The 18,569-nt window shown below is 41.5% G+C and overlaps 1 protein-coding gene and 2 non-coding genes across 3 annotated transcripts; all 3 read left to right on the top strand.

Moving 5' to 3' along the window:
* The first annotated feature begins 330 nt into the window (after positions 1 to 330).
* ipo7 (importin 7) lies at positions 331 to 18,546 on the top strand. Its single transcript, XM_027153170.2, has 25 exons — positions 331 to 608; positions 4,045 to 4,126; positions 6,670 to 6,823; positions 6,936 to 7,094; positions 7,177 to 7,333; positions 7,427 to 7,516; positions 9,437 to 9,531; positions 9,698 to 9,782; positions 9,874 to 10,008; positions 10,900 to 10,999; positions 11,107 to 11,183; positions 12,149 to 12,265; positions 12,387 to 12,476; positions 13,358 to 13,523; positions 13,642 to 13,802; positions 13,948 to 14,076; positions 14,401 to 14,467; positions 14,587 to 14,712; positions 14,828 to 14,925; positions 15,138 to 15,233; positions 15,321 to 15,541; positions 15,734 to 15,942; positions 16,080 to 16,286; positions 16,797 to 16,913; positions 17,480 to 18,546. Exons 1-25 carry the CDS (start codon positions 525 to 527, stop codon positions 17,575 to 17,577), a joined length of 3,120 nt encoding a protein of 1,039 aa, XP_027008971.1. The 5' UTR covers positions 331 to 524; the 3' UTR covers positions 17,578 to 18,546.
* Positions 7,564 to 7,742, top strand: LOC113646786. Its single transcript, XR_003441528.1, has one exon. It is a non-coding gene; the product is annotated as a small nucleolar RNA SNORA23 (small nucleolar RNA).
* On the top strand, positions 11,571 to 11,749 carry LOC113646787. The gene has a single exon (XR_003441529.1). It is a non-coding gene; the product is annotated as a small nucleolar RNA SNORA23 (small nucleolar RNA).
* Positions 18,547 to 18,569: the final 23 nt, after the last annotated feature.

Below are 18,569 nucleotides of genomic sequence, written 5' to 3'. Positions count from 1 at the left end.
GTCACGCTTGCCCGTCTTCAAAACATGAGAGCCCTGTGTATGTATGTATGCATGTATGCGTGTGCGTGTGTGTGTGTGTGTGTGTACCAAGAGTACTTTAAAAACCACACAAATGTGTGTGCTCAGAATAAAGCTGATTCTGATTCTGATTCTGTTGAGGCAGATGGATCGTTGATTTATGTTTAATAAATTTTATTTATGCTAGAATAGCGAACAAAATAATGATTTAAAAATTGCGAATTATCTTGAATTTATCGCGCCACATATATAAAAAAATCGACTCTCGACTTTTTTTGTGCTACGCTGCCCGTTATAGAAAGAACACAGCACTACATCTCCCAGAATGCGTCACTTGTCGAACGGAAGCAGTGTGGTGAAATTTTGGCGCTGATCTATCGGCCCAGTCACAGCCTTCTTCCTTTCGCGCCGGTAGCTGGAGAGCCGCGCGTCCCATGTGCGCATCGCCTCGGACTTTTAAAGATCGTTGAGCCTTCCACACCCGAGCCAAACTCTTAAGCTTTGTTATGGATCCTAACTCTCTGATTGAGGCCCTTCGGGGCACCATGGACCCAAATTTGCGGGAGGCCGCCGAGAGACAGCTGAATGAGGTAAAGACTTGCTGGATGATGTGGTGGTAGTGCTGGGTGTAGTGCTGTATACGGGCCTCGCGCTCAGCGGGGTAGCATGGAGGCTCGGTTTAGCGCGTGATTTTTACAATCAGCGTTCACTGTATTACACGTCGATTTTAACTCCGAGCCATTACTAGTGTGTGCAACTGACTTGACTGGAAACGACAGAGTTCATTTGTCACGCTAGGCCACTTATTATTCCGTAGTCCTTTTTTGCCAGCCAGCTAGCTAGGAAGCTAACTAGCGTCGCGAGGAGAAATAAATCATCACAATAAACTCTGGAGAAATCGGAAATAACATCGTTACTCAGTTCTTTAATTATTTATGTGACCGATTTTTACCTCGGATTGTCGTGTCGCCGGTTAATATTTTTATAACGTAGCAAAACCACACGCTAGCATTTTTTCTTATTGACGTATAGCGATTATACGAGTTAGCTTAGCTTAGCATGGTTAGCTTAGCTCTCACGTGTCATGTGGCTGTCGCTGTTGTTGCTCTTCGTGGCGACATGGACGGCTTTTTTAAACTTAAAAACTTACTAGATATTCGCTAATGAAGCGACTGGTCGAAAACGAAATATTCGTAAAGTGTTTTATGCTCAAAAGTGTCACTAGGAAAAGTTAGCTGTGGTCGCTTGTAGCTAAGAGGAAAGCTTTTAGCTGGTTCGGGCCGATACGTCTGCTAAGTTGGCAGATCTGTTGAGTTGATAGTTAGCTTAAGTATTAGCAGTTTGGTTGTGAATAAACATAGTATTTTGGTCCGTTTTTTGCTGGTGAATGACGAGGTCGTTTAGCGAGTGACGTTGTGTGATAGTGTTTTAATGAACGACAGAAGAACTAGCGTTAGCTGAAGCGGCTAAATGTGCTGTAGATTCCAAAATGTTGCGTCCGACTTTATAACTCTTTAACTGAGTTTTTGGCGAACTGTTTGTTTCTTTCAGTGCCTAACAACTAGTCAGATAGTCGAGCGTAATATTCTTATCTGCTTATTTTACAGTGTTGTGTCTTTAATGGGGGAAAAAAAAGCTATTTACGTCAAAGGTAAATCAGCAGTAAACAATGTTTACGAGTAAGTGCACAGCGTTTGCTAACGCGAGTCATGTGTGGCGTCAAGGAAGTGGTGAATAAATGTCACTGCTGTGTGTGTGTGTGTGTGTGTGTGTGTGTGTGTGTGTGTGTCAGAGAGCAAGAAAGCAATGAGTCGTATATACACTGATGTCTAGAACAGGAAGAAGTTCAGTATGATGCTGCTTTATTTAACATCACTGTTCTGATTGGTCAGTAGGGAAGGAGACTTCAGTGTCAGTGCTTCTGTTCTGATTGGTCAGTAGGGAAGGAGACTTCAGTGTCAATGGTTCTGTTCTGATTGGTCAGAAGTCGTTCTGATTGGTCAGTAGGGAAGGAGTCTTCAGTGTCAGTGGTTCTGTTCTGATTGGTCAGTAGGGAAGGAGACTTCAGTGTCAGTGGTTCTGTTCTGATTGGTCAGTAGGGAAGGAGTCTTCAGTGTCAGTGGTTCTGTTCTGATTGGTAAGTAGGGAAGGAGACTTCAGTGTCAGTGGTTCTGTTCTGATTGGTAAGTAGGGAAGGAGACTTCAGTGTCAGTGGTTCTATTCTGATTGGTCAGTAGGGAAGGAGACTTCGGTGTCAGCAGTTCATGACAAGGTTTTCCTCATCAGCAGCTTTTATGGGTTTCTCTGTAACAGGACAAGCTGCATATTTGTCTAATGTTGAGAGAGAAAAGAGGAGAGGCTAATTTATGAATTGTAGAATCTCTGAGAAACAAAACTCTAACACTGGTTTTACTCGCCACTCTGCGATGGATGTGTATTTTACGGGTCATGTTGTCTCTCGAAAGCAGGTCGTTTTTTAAATGATGAGCCTCAAACGATAAACACACAAGCGCTTCTTGTGCCTGGTGATGAGTGCAAATAAAACATCTATGTGTTGCTTTTATTTTTTAATTATTTATAATTTTATGGTTGATGTTTCACAGCAATAACACAATAGATAATGAATGAAACAAGTGTAATAGTAACAGTAACTCAAACTCCAGTCGGTTCACATCACAGTATATTGTGGATTAATTTCCTAGGACATGGGATCGTTATAGGATGTGTGATTATTCCTTAAGTTCATAGGACTTGTGATGAATATCGTGTGGATGATGATGGTTGTTGCTGATAAACATGGTGGGCTGTTGTGTGGCAGTTACTCATAATGTGCTTTAGAATTATAATCGACTGCCTCCAAGTACTTTTACCCCTCAGCTATTTGGAGTTTTGGCAGAAAAACTGCTAATTTTAATGTTAGTCAATTCCCCTAATGACATTTAAAACCATTGATTTTAAAGGATGAGGAAAGAAGGACATGTAATAAGTGTATGTGATCTAATTACTTTAACTATGTCACTGTAACAGGCAAGTGGAGATTGAAAAAATTTGTGAATTTTTTCTCTAACTGCAGAAGAGAACCGTTGCCGTCAAATATTTTGTTTTTGTTTTTTGTCTTATCTCCCAACCCTAACTTTAAGAATAAATTCTGCCGTAGCATTTGTATCCATGCCTGTATTTATTCAAGCTTGACCTGGAAGTTGAATCGTTCTTGCGTTCACAGCAAGCCATCTGGGATGCTGTTGGTTGTATAAATGTTCTCAGTATAATATGTTTACTGCCAGTAATTTGCGGTGATCTGTTCCTCGTCCTCCCTGTGGCATCCTAAAGTGTCAAGCGCTTGGTTGTTAAAGGGGAAATGCTTTGTAAATGAGAAGAACATGGGGATTGTGTTCTCCATTGCCGAAGCCACCGTGCTGGCCTTTTTCCAGAAAGTCCATGTGGACGCCAGGCTTGGATTCCTGGGTGCTGACACATACTGTGCATAGAGAAAGACCCAGAGTGAGAACATGCGGCACCGGTGACATGGCATTTCACTTTCCTTCCAGTTAATTATATTTTTTTCTTCCTTTTTTCCACAGTGGTGTTTAAAGATCACTAATAAAAAATATTTTCTGTATAAGGGAATATACAGAGGCTCTGCTGGGTGTCTGTGTGAAGTGTCAGTAAATGGGGCCCTAAAAACCTCACTATTTTTAAGTCTTGCCTTGACTAATCCGAGGTGTCCCTGTGCATACTACACTATTTTAAGCTATTGAGTGTAAAAGAATGTCAGCGTTACAGCCCGGTTCGTTAGGCAGCAGACGAGAGGATTTAATGAAGAAAGATTTACTCTGAACTCAAGCGTAGGCTTTTGGAAAAGACTCAAAAGTACATGAACAGTCTCACATTACTGGATTTCAGAATCATGACCAATTCCTGGAAATTCTAATTCTGTTTTCTCAGCTCCTGCGTGTATATATTCCAGGGTTTTTTTTTAATTCTAATTGCTTGTTTTTGTTTTTTTTCCCTTCCTCTCACCAACAGGGCCACACGCAGGTGAACTTCTCCTCTGCGTTACTGCAGGTGACCATGTCTGAACAGCTGGATTTGCCGGTCCGACAAGCAGGTACATGCATTTACAGATGTTCCAGTGTCTGTGCTACAGAAGACCCCTGACACACAAACACGCACACACACACCCCGGAACTGTAACGTACTGAAAGTGATGCCTATGTTAAGAATGTGTTATTGGCTCAATCTACAACCTGTGGCTGTCTAATACATGCAGTAGCTCAGTTGTTGCATAGTTGCTGTTCTGTCTGTTTGCATGTGATTATATACCTAGTTTATACATCATTGCATGTTTCATATGATGTGGAGATCTCCTTCAGGTATATATATATATAATATATACACACACACACACACACACACACACACTGAGCTACTTTCCAGTGTTTGGCTCTGTTATTTTCAGCACTATATTTGTCTAAGACATTACGGTTGTATGTATGGGGTCAGGAGGAGCTCTTGCTTACATTCCTTAGATGCATGTCATATTCTTTGTGAAGAGCTCAGGACAGATGCTCTGAGTGTTTCACGGTAAAGGAAGGTGTCTTTTTTTTCTTTTTCTTTTTTTAATTTATTATTAGTTTTACCGCTCACAGCTTTTCCAGTTCAGCACATTGTTGCCTGAATTGTCACATCTCTCAGCTCACAGCTGTCACACCACATACCACTCTGCAAAAGAATAAAGCTGTCATAATATGGAGTGGTTATAATGCCCGGGGGGGGGGATAATTGACAGGCAGTGTGAACACATCATGTTTTTCTAGTCAGCAGGGTAATCTTGGCTTGTAGTTACTACAAGTCATCGTTTCTCTGTAGTCGGCGAACAGAGAAGCTTTGATGTGCAGTAAAGTAAAATGTGTCGCTGGAAGAAAATTCAAGCTCGTTCAGCGAGACGACTTTTTTTTATTTTTTGGAAATGGTACTGTAGCAGGATTGCCCAGAAACAAATCTGAAACGTTTCAGTTCTCCCTGTAGTTATTTTTGAATATCTACTTTCCGGTTCTAACACATGTAAACCTCTTGTAGTTGAAATAGAATTAGTTGAATTAAATTAAGACAATGCAAACAGAATAAAGGTCCTCCATGATTTGAGATGGATACCCCGGGATGATTATAGCACTTTCCCAACAAAGTGTGGTATTTGTGATCCTGCAGATTTCTGTTCATGCCTATGGGTTCCTAGAGTACTGAACAGGAACATCTGGGTAGAGCAAACTACCGATTGGCCATTCAGAACAGTCATGACTTGTAATAAATAGATAGATAGATAGATAGATAGATGATAGATAAATAAATAAATAAATAGAAAAGCAACTAGTATGTAAAACTTACAAATGTAATCAATATAATGGGATCCTGCAGGACCCTGCAAAATGTCTTTGTTTGTTTGTTTTTAACAACGATTTGATAAAGCTCATGTGTGAGAGAATGGCCAGGTTCATTAACATGGTTCGTTAGATGAGGTGGTTTGCTCGTCATTTCACAGGTGGCTATGAACAGGAATAACTGGAGGTGCAAGCAGGAATGGTCATATTTGCCGTGGAACACTTGGGACTGTTTAGGAGTGGGATTAATATCCCCATTTGTACTGCTATGTGGAATAGGATAGTGAGTGGCTTGTAGCTTTAGTTTTAAAATAAATTTTTTTCCCATTTTTTGACCATATAGTCATTCGTTAGCTGTGTAGTGTTCCTTATTTATAGAAGCTGATTACATTTCAAGTACAATAGACCTGGAAAGTTCCATTTGGTTGATTGCTTTATCCTCAGAACCTTCAATATCGTGTACATTTCATGTGTACTGTTACTGTATGTGATGGTAAGTGGATGCTGAAGGTACAGATAGTTACAGATAGTTCTGGAACAGATTGTTACCCGTTCAATGCAGTACTGCAGACAGAAAGCTGCTGAATCGGCAGTGGGAAGGATTTCGGCTACACCGGTATGTCCGTGTCAGCAGTCTGAGATCTGAATCGCACCCATTTAAAGCATCTCAGCCATATAGCTTGAGAGTGCGGAATGGCTGATGGGACATAGAGATTGTGTCTAAACCCCCATATTACACCACTCTTACTTTTAGTGGTGTGTGTGTGTAACCCTATTGACACCAGGCAGAGCTTATTTCCCCCAACCGTCATCTGGCCTGCAGTGCCAATTTCCACATGAAGGAGAGGCTGAGCCACAGGCCGTTGTGTCTGCTGAATGCATGAGTGGTTGGAGGTTTTGTAACGAATCCTGACTCTGTGTGTGTGTGTGGAGATGAATACAGTAAAGAGCTTTGCCTGAAAAGCACACCTGCTTGTATTGAGTGCAAAGCTCAGCTGCAGTGATGCAGGGAGCCTTCTACAAATCAACCGTTTAGGTACACAACTGAACACAGCCCCACACTCCCATTGTCTTTAGTTTTATTATTAAAATTTTTTTTTTATTAATGCATTATGACAGTGCACAATTCAGCAAATTGTAGGTATGGTAGTTAAGGAGGTTTTGCATTGTTGTCTGTCTTTGTGTAAATAGATTTTCTTACTGTTGATTTTTTTCGTTTCTTTCTTCAGTGGCAGCATTTCCTCTTATTTTTGCATGATAATTTCTCTTCTAGGTGTGATCTATTTGAAGAACTTGATCACGCAGTACTGGAGCGAAGGTGACAACACGCACAACGAAGTGCCTGGCAGCAACATCCCAGAAGAGGACCGCCAGTGCATTCGAGACAACATCGTGGAGGCCATTATTCAGTCCCCTGAGCGCATCAGGTAACACATACGCGCGCACACAAGCTGCACAGGGTAATGATTTAAGATTTTTCTTTTTACCCCTAATTGCTTTTCTCTTCTAACTGCTTTTCTGTTTGCTGTGTGCTTCCAGAGTACAACTCACCACCTGCATTCACCACATGATTAAGCACGATTATCCCAACAAGTGGACGGCTATCGTGGATAAGATCGGCTACTACCTGCAATCTGAAAACAGTTCCTGCTGGCTTGGCATCCTGCTGTGCCTCTACCAGCTAGTGAAGAACTACGAGTAAGACTACAGCACAGATTTAGCATGTTAAAACACTGTTTCTGAGATAAGAGAGTTGCTGATTTGGGCATGTGAATCCCAGGTACAAGAAACCAGACGAGCGGCAGCCTCTTATCGCTGCCATGCAAATCTTCATGCCCATGCTGAAAGACCGCTTCATCCAGCTGCTACCAGACCCCTCCAGCGACTCAGTGCTGGTGCAGAAACAGATTTTCAAGATCCTATATGCCCTCTTTCAGGTAGTCTAGTCTACCCTTTGTTTTATAAACTGAAAAAATGGAGCTGTTGTTGACTGATAGATGTAACACTTGATCTTTATTTCTTCCCCACAGTACAATCTCCCTCTGGAGCTGATTAACAGGCAAAACCTGACCGAGTGGATGGAGATACTGAAGACCGTCATAGACCGAGACGTACCGCCGGTAAGGCTGTTCAAGCCTCTTATTTGACATGTGAGTGCAGGCTGTGGGTAAAGCGGTGTGCGTGGTGCCTGTCTGCGTTTAGTGCCGTCTCCAGTCTGTGTCTTACAGTCTGTGACCGTGCTCACACCAAACCTGCAGCCACAGAGCCACTGGAGATCATAGTACTGGCCTAGTGATGTCCCCGTGACCCTTTACCACTGGCCAGCCTCCATTCTCTCCTACAAAACCACCTTTTAATGTCTGAAACTATTTGGCAGACAGTATCTTTACGTGTGATTAGAAATGGGGAAAGCTGTTATCACTCTAAAATATGACAAAAGAGCAGTTCTTCCTTTCAAAATGTGGTGGAGCCATGCACTGTATAGTCAATAGTTTGACACCTGACCTTCCAGCTGTGTGTGGTTCTTTCACAAACCGGTACCATTAAAGTGGTAAACAAACAATTGAATAGAACGGCTTTGTAAGCTGTAGAATTATAATATCCCTTCATCGGAACCACATGGTGCAAACTTGCTCCATTATGACTGTTCTTTTTACAATGCGAGCTCCATAAAGGCACACTTTTACAATGCGAGCTCCATTTAGTCAAGGCTGGTGTGGAACAACTCGAGTGTTCTGCACAGAGACTCGAATTCAACCTCACTAAGCCTTAGAGATGAACTAGAAAGTAGACAGGCCTTCTTGTCTGACATCAGAGCCTACATCTGGGATAGGAGACATGACTGTTACGGTCAGGCGCACACTTTTGGCCATAAAGCATATAAATGACACTAATGACCTAATCATTAGAAAATGTGTGCTTAATGTGCTTAATGTTAGGAATTGATTAATTCATTGATTAATATTAATTAATATTTTGATCAGGGGTGTCAAACTCAGGCCCGCGTAATTATGTAATTATATTTGGCCCGCGAGATCATATCAAATATGCATTACAGCTGGCTAGCCGCATGCTCCGCTAATACTACAAATCCCAGAATGCCTTGCCACTGTATTGACGTTAACAACCATGTTAGTCACATTGGGCAAGTTAATTCCACCCTCCACAAAAATGGCCAAACGAAAGATGGACAATAGGAGCTTTCAAGTCAGGTGGGAGGCAGATTATCTGTTCACCAATATAAAGGACAGACATGTTTGTCTTGTGTGCTAACGTGTCTGTAACGAAAGTATAGAACATAAGAAGACACTATAAAAGGAAACATACAAGAAGTATAAGGACCTGGACGTAAAGCAGAAGCTCCAGAAGGTGGATGAGATGGGGAAAAAAAAAAGTCTGGTTTTCCGGCAGAATATGTTCATGAAAGCAAAATCAAAAGCGATGCCGCTGTAAAGCTTTATTGTGGCAGCAGAGATGGCGAAATCTGCCCGGCACTTTAATGAGGGAGAGTTTGTCAAAAAGTGTATGGTCAAAGTTTGTGAAATGAACACCACTGATGTGTCTTTTATTTCAAATGTAATTTCTTATGTGTTTGTAATATCAAGCTCTGGTGGTTCCAAATCCTGTGTTTAAGCAAAACTAAAGTTTGTTTCCATATGAAAAAGGTTGAACATTACAGATCAGTTGCAGTTCATTTTTCAATAAATATTCAGTTTGGCCTGTGACTTTATCTCAGTTTTATATTTTGGCCCACTGTGAATTTGAGTTTGACACCCCTGGTTTAGATAAATACGTATACGTTCTTATCTTATCCCCGCTTCTCATTTAATATTGGAGATCATCCAGCCTTATTTTCTATAAGAACATACATAGGCTCAGTCTTTTAAGCACTTTTCATTCTCCAGCAACCTACAGCTTTTTTTGTAGGCACTGTTTGCCAGATCCCCAATCGTTCGTGCTGACCTTGAGTTTGAGACCCATATCTTGGTCAGGTCTTATACAAAGCCCTGACTGATACATGCTTGCATATTCCTCCACAGGAGACCCTGCAGGTGGATGAGGACGAGAGACCTGAACTGCCCTGGTGGAAGTGTAAGAAGTGGGCTCTCCACATCTTGGCTCGGCTCTTCGAAAGGTACAAGACGCCTTCTCTCGCTCTTAGCTCTTGGTGATAACTCACTGCTGAATTAGCAGCCCACGCTGAACAGTGTGAAATACCGGACTAGTTATTTTTGGCAGACTTTTGTGAGTTTGAAACTGTAAGATGACATCATTCCCAAATGCTTTGTTTGTCTCTTAAGATATGGCAGCCCTGGCAACACTACCAAAGAGTACACAGAGTTTGCCGAACATTTCCTCAAGGGTTATGCCGTGGCTGCTCAGCAGGTAGGGAGTGAATACTCAATACAAATAAAGTCTCCTTAAACCGTTTGGTGTCGTGATGTTAATCTGCTTCACGCATACTGTATCTCCTCAGGTGCTGCTGAAGGTGTTGTATCACTATAAAGAGAAGCAATACGTAGCACCCAGAGTCCTGCAGCAGGCCTTGAACTATATTAACCAGGGTATTGCTCATGCCGTCACCTGGAAAAACTTAAAGCCTCATATCCAGGTACAGGGATTTTGATTTGTTTGTTTGTGCAGTGTGTTAAAGGCAGTAGCAGTCAGCTGTTGTTTTCCTGCAGGGGTTGTAGTCATTGTTGGTGGAAACTTGCATAACTGTTAGTTTCACACTGCACCGTTTCACAATCTTTTGAGGAACTAGAGTTAAATTTCAGTAAGGCTTTTTTTTTTTGTTTTAATAAATGCTCACAGAACCATTTATTTTAGTTTATTCAGAGATGAAGAAATGTTGAGGGGCAAGTAATGTCCATCCCTTACTTTTATTTTTACATTTTTTTTCTTTAAAATGTAATTAGCTGCATTATAATTATTCTTAGTTGTTATCTTGGCACTGAAGCACTTGAATATGGGAAAATGGAAAAAGACTTAAAGTTGCAGCTCTTCTGCAACAATCACAATGTTATTGCAAATAACATAAATATAAACTTTTTTATTTTTTAAATTCATTTTATTTATCTATATCTATATATATCTATATCTATCTATCTATCTATCTATATAGCTGATTGTTTCAAACCGGCTTGATGCTTTCACTATTACTAGTTGTACATAACCTACTGTGCTAGAGGCACAAATAAAGAAACTTCCAGGAACTGTTGCCTAAAGGCCATCACAATATGGGACTTATCTAAGACACATAGAGAAAGGTCCAAAAGTTTGCTTTGACGACGAGAAATGAGTCAGGATAAAACGGAGGGGAAAAAAAAAGACCAAAAATAACGGAGTACAAAAATCTCTCTCATTGGAAGTAAATTGGACGTCTTCAGGAGAAATTTAGTTTTCTTTTGTAAAACCAAGTAGTCTAGATGAGAGAATTGATTTTACATGATTGAACAATCATCCATAGAGATGAAATACTAAGAATGTGTGTGATTTACAGGGCATCATTCAGGATGTAGTCTTCCCCCTCATGTGCTACACAGACAGCGACGAGGAGCTGTGGCAGGAGGATCCTTACGAGTACATCCGCATGAAATTTGGTAAGAGTCCGACAAGATGCAAACGCTCGAGCGTCTCGGTGACGCACGTTACACCACAGGAAAGAGAAAGCTCCTCACTCATGTCTTTCATTACTGCTTTTGCTCAGATGTGTTCGAGGACTTCATCTCGCCCACAACGGCCGCTCAGACGCTGCTCTTCACCGCCTGTAACAAAAGGAAAGAAGTGAGTGCTCACAAAACGCCATCTGGCACTACAAGGCCTCTGACTGTTTGGGCTCATGTCCGTGTGTATAGGACTTACTGCCAGCGTGCTGATGTATCTAATCAGCACCCTGCTGTTTATATAGCGCCACTTTAGAGCAGCTGCCGAGGTAGACGGAGAACACTAGCACTACAATATGGCCGTTCACATAGAATTCTTATATAGACGGAATTGCAGCCTTTTTCTAATGCAAGACCTTGGAAATTATAATCAAGCTATATAGCAGAAAAACAAATTTTTTTCACTTTGTCTTTCAGACTTGGGAATTTTCTAACATTATAAAAGACTCAGTATAAGCCATAAGTCAATGGGCTTCCTGGTTTTTTTTTTTTTTTTGGCTGGCTGTGGGTAAAGCGGTGTGCGTGGTGCCTGTCTGCGTTTAGTGCCGTCTGCAGTCTGTGTTTTACAGACCGTGACCGTGCTCACACCAAACCTACAGCCACAGAGCCACTGGAGATCATAGTACTGACCTAGTGACGTCACCGTGACCCTTTACCACTGGCCAGCCTCCATTCTCTCCTACAAAACTCGTTAAAATGACACACTGCGATCCCTTTTAAATTCTGTTCTGCTTGACAACTCAGTCCATATGCAAGATGTATTATAACGCTGTGAAAAACACACAGGTAGAACCCGTCATGTCAAGAATGCAGGTCATGCAAATAAAAACCGGCACCCAGGTATATGAAAAATACTAGCAAATGGCTTAAAATTTGTTTAAAAGAGAACTTCAACCCCAGTCTAGGCTCTGTCTGTAGATTATGTACAAGCATTTAGAATGAACCAAAAAAAAGAAACTGAAGCTATTTTTAACAGAAACAATATAATGCATGAATGACTAACAAGAACAAGTTATACAGGTGTTGTGCCATGACGGGCACAATAGAAGCATGTGCATGTTTTTGAGCTGTGTGTGTGTGTTACAGGTACTGCAGAAGACCATGGGCTTGTGTTATCAGATCCTCACTGAGCTCACTTCAGATCCCCGAAAGAAAGACGGTGCACTACACATGATCGGATCCTTGGCTGAGATTTTGCTCAAGGTCCCAACAATTACCTCATTCCTCGTTATTTAACCACAACAGTTATTTTAGTAGCAAAATTCCATCACGGAACCAGTTGTGTATGTTTAACGATCGCTTAAAACGTTTCTCTGTCTCACAGAAAAAGATCTACAAAGACCAGATGGAGATCATGCTACAGAACCATGTGTTTCCTCTCTTCCGTAGTGAGCTGGGATACATGAGAGCAAGGGTGAGGAACGGGCCAGGATGTGTGCGATGATTCTGTGAACAAGCTTTAGCCTTTCGAAAGCCATAAGGGCCGTAAACAGAGTCAACTTTTTAATGCTTTTGACGAGTAAAGTTTATTAAGATGATTAACACAGTTTTCATTTTCACATTCTGAAGATGACATTTAGAAACAATAAAACACCTCTCTGTGCCGTCGCTGCTCTAAACACGTCCTCCTTTATGCAGAACCATCTGTAAGCTGCTTCTGGCTGTGAGTCAGGTTACCATATTTAGATTTCAGTGCTATTGTTCATATTCAGCTGAACTTGTGATGCATTTTAGGATCTGGAGCGGATTATAACCTTATGCTGGATTTTCTGCTGGGTCGTAACCAAATAATGAGAGTCTAGATGTGCGTCTTAGCTCACATACGTCAGCGCTGTACTCCTCCCAAACGGAAGTACGTCACTCGCAAGTGACTCACGAGTCGTGCAGCGCGCCAGAAACAAACAGTAAATGCTAGCATAACCGTCGTAACAGGTTGTTTCGTCGTCTTTTTGATTGCGTTCTGAAAACCGCATACGCCAAAGCGTGTTCCATTGCAATTACCCCAGAAATGAGGTCAAATATTTGTGTTTTGGTCGGGAGTAGAAAGATCAGATCGATATCCGATTCGCCGAGACACATTTATGTGGCCTAATGTAAATGGAACAGTTTTAACAAATCCGATAGCTATCGGATCAGAGACAACACACGAAGTGACCAGGTGTAAAAAGGCCTTAAGTGTTTGCAATTCTTTGGTATTGTTCATCTCTACCTTTATCATCTTCCTCCAGTGTAGTACTTTCTAGCATATGAATCTATAACAGAAAACTGATTGCTTATGATTAACTGTGTGCCCAGGCTTGTTGGGTTCTACACTACTTCTGTGAGGTGAAGTTTAAGAGTGACCAGAACTTGCAGACAGCTCTGGAGCTGACTCGCCTCTGCCTCATCAACGACAATGAGATGCCAGTCAAAGTGGAGGCAGCAATCGCCCTGCAGGTCCTCATCAGCAATCAAGAGAAAGGTAGGTGGTTTTCTATAGACATGCCTTCTCAGTACTTCATCTTTAACGCAGCGTAGGAGCTTCTTAAGGAGCAATGTTCGTGATAACTGTTTAATTTTTTGTATTTATTCTTCAACAGCCAAAGAGTACATCACCCCCTTCATCCGGCCAGTGATGCAAGCTCTCCTTCACATCGTGCGCGAGACCGAGAACGACGATCTCACTAACGTCATTCAGAAGATGATCTGCGAGTACAGCGAGGAGGTGACTCCCATCGCTGTGGAGATGACCCAGCATTTGGTAAGGTCACAAAACCGACTGCTTAGAAATGTATTTTTACTTCGCTCCCACATTTATATGTAATACAAGCACATGGATAATGTTCCTTTTATAAATATTTTACTTGTTGTATTGCTTACCCGAATGCCTGTTATTCCTTTTCCAGGCTATGACCTTCAACCAGGTGATTCAGACCGGCCCCGATGAGGAAGGGGGTGACGATAAAGCAGTCACCGCCATGGGCATCCTCAACACCATCGACACACTGCTAAGTGTGGTGGAGGATCATAAAGAGGTCAGTGCTGCCACACACCCACTCACTGGATTTCTCATCACAGAACACGCTGGTATTGGATTTGTCTCCATCCTTTTAGTCTCCCTGCTGTGCATCATAGTGCTGACTTGTGCCACCCACAAGTTCCAGGGAACGCATAATGTTTCATGCTTCATAGGCAAGAGCTATCTCACAAAATATAACATAAGAGCAACATTCAGTGCTTAATATTAAAACAGTTTTGGAAAGAAAAGACAAAAAAGCTTTGTTTACAGCACAGTTTGGATTGTTTGCTTTGCCGAAGGCAGCCGGCCAATCGCTTATTAGTTCGCTGGCTCGTTTCAGATCACACAGCAGTTGGAAGGAATCTGTCTGCAGGTGATCGGCACAGTGCTGCAGCAGCACGTCCTAGGTGAGTTTTGCGCTTCACTTTACTACAACGGCATTCCACAAAGCAGCCTGAAAATGACTCTAGCTCACCTTGGTGTGCGTGTGTGTGTGTGATTTTATTTATTTATTCATTTTTTACAGAATTCTATGAAGAGATCTTGTCACTGGCGCACAGTCTGACATGTCAGCAAGTGTCCCCACAGATGTGGCAGCTCCTCCCTCTGGTTTATGAGGTCTTCCAACAGGATGGTTTTGACTATTTCACAGGTAAATCCAGATTGTTTATTAAATCTGAAGATTAAATAGAAAGGAAGCAAAAGAAGAAAAAAAAAACGTCTTGCCTTCCCTGCTTCTCTAAGAACACTGAACGTTTCAATTGCAGACATGATGCCGCTTCTCCACAACTACATTACAGTCGACACAGACACGCTTATGTCCGACACGAAGTACCTTGAAATCATCTACAGCATGTGCAAAAAGGTAGGATCCTCTTATGGAAGTTAACTTATTCTTAGTGTAGATTCCAGATAAACTGCACACCTCCCACACCATTAAATAGAGAAGAGTTTATGCTTCATTTAAGGGATTTAGCTGTTTTGTTTGTTTTTTTTATTCAGATTGAGCGATTAATCTGATTATTTAGAACTTGTTGGCTATAATCTAATCCTAGAGTGTTTTTTTTTTTAAATCAGGTTCTGTCAGGTGACCCAGGGGAGGACCCCGAGTGTCATGCTGCCAAATTGCTTGAAGTAGTCATCCTGCAGTGCAAAGGACGTGGCATTGACCAGGTACCTTAAACCAGTCTTATTCTCCACCCCAGCAAAATTCATAGTATCTTGCAATGAAACTTCTGAAAGTCACATTTGTTTCCGCAGGTGGTTCCACTGTTTGTAACCACGGCTCTGGAGCGTCTGACACGAGAGGTGAAGACAAGCGAGCTGAGGACAATGTGCTTGCAGGTGGCCATCGCTGCACTCTACTATAACCCTCCTCTGCTGCTCAACACGCTGGAGAATCTGCGTTTCCCCAACAACACAGAGCCCATCACCAACCACTTCATTTCTCAGTGGCTTAAAGATGTCGACTGCTTCCTCGGGTACTAGTCTTGTAACTTTTGGCTCTTTGTTCCGTTTACAAATCCGTATCGGTTTGCTAGGGCTTTCTCTGATTCGACTCAGCTGCAGGAATTAAACAAGCATACAATTAAACTGAGCTGTTAAACATGCACTAAGCCAAAAGGGCTTTGTCTGTGCTTATAATGTAACAAGCGCTCTGGTTCCCCTTGTAGGCTTCACGACAGAAAGATGTGCGTACTGGGGCTTTGTGCTTTGATGGATCTGAAACAGAGACCACAAGCTATCAATCAAGTAGCCGGACAGCTGCTCCCTGCTGCCATCCTCCTGTTTAACGGCTTGAAGAGGGCCTATGCCTGCAGGGCCGAGCACGAGAACGAGGATGATGACGACGACGAAGGCGCAGAAGAGGAGGATGAGAATGGTAACTGATCCTGACCAGCTGTTGAAAGCATCTCTGAGTAACAAATAGTGTACTTGTGTTGCTTAAGTTGTTTCCTTAGGATTATGGTGTGTGTGTGTGTGTGTGTGTACTAACACGATCATGGGGTTTGTGTTTAGCTGAACTAGGAAGCGATGAGGATGACATTGATGAAGAAGGGCAAGAATACCTTGAAATGCTTGCCAAGCAAGCGGGAGAAGATGGTGATGATGAGGAATGGGAGGAAGATGATGCTGAAGAGACCGCATTAGAGGGATACACCACAGCTGTTGATGATGAGGATAATCTTGTTGATGAGTACCAGATCTTCAAAGCCATATTACAGAGTAAGAATGATTCTGTTTTGAGATGTTCTGCCTAAAATTATTGGTACACATCAGATTGTTGATTTTGTTGAATTATATAGGGTTTAATATTTGGCTTCTAAATTGGATCACATCTGTTGGGCCTAAAGAAAACTTTCAAAGGCCTTAATTTACTGTTTGCACAGTTATTGCATTGAAGGAACTGGTTCTGTTCCAGAAGACAAGCTTACGGCCTTGAGGCTGGCAGCATTCCAAATTGTATGTTCAATTTATCATGGCCTTAATCGTATTTCAGTTCAGTATCTCGCCGAGTTTGATGTGGAAGCGAAGAACGTCCGAGCAAAACAATGGTGGCATTTTTATTTTTGCCACATAAGCTGACTATTTGAGGATTAAGGGACTTTCTCAGGAGCCCAGTAATTTGCAACAGTTGTAAACTGTTCTAAAATGATTTCCCTTACGTTGGCTCCATCTTCAGTGGCATTTGGTGTGGAAAAATGCACTTTCTACATCTAATTTTCTTTTCTATAGATATCCAAAGCTGTGATCCCACATGGTACCAGGCACTCACTCAGGCTTTGGATGAAGAGCAGGGAAAACAGCTTCAGGATATCGTCACACTCGCAGATCAGAGACGAGCAGCACATGGTACGTACGCCAAAGGATGTCTCTTTATCTAGAGATTGTTGCGATGTCTGTGTGCATTGTTTTTTTTTTTTTATGTGTAGGGAATATGATGAACATGTTTATCATGAGACGTGAAGAGAAAGTTTGCTAACTCTTATTCACTAGCCAGTTTTCCCCAACATGTGCTTAGCAATCAGAGAAAGCGTTGGCTAAAATGTTTCTTTTTCTACAAACACAATCACACTAAATAGGAGGTAAATAACTAAACATAAATACTACTTTTACAATTCCAGGCTTCTGATCTGCTCCTTCATTTCAGTCCTAAATTTATATTTAAAATAAATATAAATGCTAAAATTAAGACGTATATTGTATTTAAAAAAGGGTAGAATTTTAGTTTGGATGCATGATTTACACGAGACTTTTTTTTTTTTTTTCCTCTCTCCCCTGCATCAGCCTCAAACAATTAGTTAATCTGCTAAATCATTCTTACTGTACTGTTGCAAACGTGTGTAAGGTTTTTTATAACCAAAATCTGAATCGTCTTTGCTAATTTGTTTGTGTATCCTTCTCTCTTTTGGTTCCAGAATCAAAGATGATTGAGAAGCACGGGGGTTACAAATTTACAGTTCCTGTGGTGCCATCCACTTTCAACTTTGGTGGCAGTGCCCCTGGAATGAATTGAGTTGTCCCTTTTCCTCCCTTTTCTTACCCTGTGACTGATTGTAGTGAAGTGAAAAAAAAAAAAAAAACGCTTGTGTTGTTCCCTCAAGTAGTGGTTCCAGAACTGGGTCTTCTCACTCACTCTTCAATCTGACTATCAATCTAGACAGCACCAGAAGACGTGGGAAGGCAACCAAATGCAACCAATGGCTGGGAAAAACAAATCATGAACTTTTCAAGAGGAAAAAAAGCAGCTCTGAACAATGTTGTCTTATGGAATCCGTTTACAAGAGGGATACCATGACTGCAGCTCTTTTCTCTTCCCACCTACATGCATCGGGGGCTATAAATAATCGAAATTGTTAGTGGGACTGAAACATCATTTTCACTGTCGTGGCGAAAGGGCCTCTGTAAGATTATACCTCTGACAGTAGTGTGTCCACTTTTTTTCTGCGTAAACGGAAATCATTGTATATACAAGCAAAGGCTCTTAATTTTTAAGTAGCCTGGACAACCAACCAGAGGTATTAGTAAGGTGACAAATGTGTATTCAAATGTAGCATATTGGATACTTGTCATAGCACTATGTGATGCCTGAAATCTGTAAATTAATAACTAGCACTTTCATATTGTTCAGGTCTCTTAGCCTTCTGTATCAGACTTCAAATTTTTTTTAAAAAACACAATTGAAGCTATTTAAAACGGAGTACCTGTAACTTTGTTACTTGGCTGGCCGGTTGTCCCATGATGTCTGCTTGTCTGAATTAGCTTTCGGTGGAGGGACAATACTTCTGGTTGTAATGGAAATGTTTAAGGTTCCAGAAAACAGAATGCTCTTATTGTACACTTCAGGACATTTCATTAAGAGCACTGAAGGTTCGAGTAACTAATTGACGCATGTACAATTGAGCTGGATTGTGAAGGTCTCAAGCATTTGGTTGATGTATGGATGAACCATCTATATATGACATTAAAAAGAAAAATTACTTCATTGGCTTCTTTGGTAATATGGTG

Source organism: Tachysurus fulvidraco, chromosome 2 (assembly GCF_022655615.1).
Source record: "Tachysurus fulvidraco isolate hzauxx_2018 chromosome 2, HZAU_PFXX_2.0, whole genome shotgun sequence".
Classification (NCBI taxonomy): Eukaryota; Metazoa; Chordata; class Actinopteri; order Siluriformes; family Bagridae; genus Tachysurus; species Tachysurus fulvidraco.
Note: the sequence above shows the minus strand (reverse complement) of the source record. Positions and strands in the feature narration are given on the sequence as shown.

What these genes read in the sequence shown, in the direction of transcription:
- ipo7 (XM_027153170.2), top strand. Translation starts at nt 525, where the DNA reads ATGGATCCTAACTCTCTGATTGAGGCCCTTCGGGGCACCATGGACCCA. An exon ending in CAGCTAGTGAAGAACTACGA is followed by an intron (nt 7,095 to 7,176) that starts GTAAGACTACAG and finishes TGTGAATCCCAG; the next exon opens with GTACAAGAAACCAGACGAGC. An exon ending in TCTACAGCATGTGCAAAAAG is followed by an intron (nt 14,926 to 15,137) that starts GTAGGATCCTCT and finishes TTTTTAAATCAG; the next exon opens with GTTCTGTCAGGTGACCCAGG.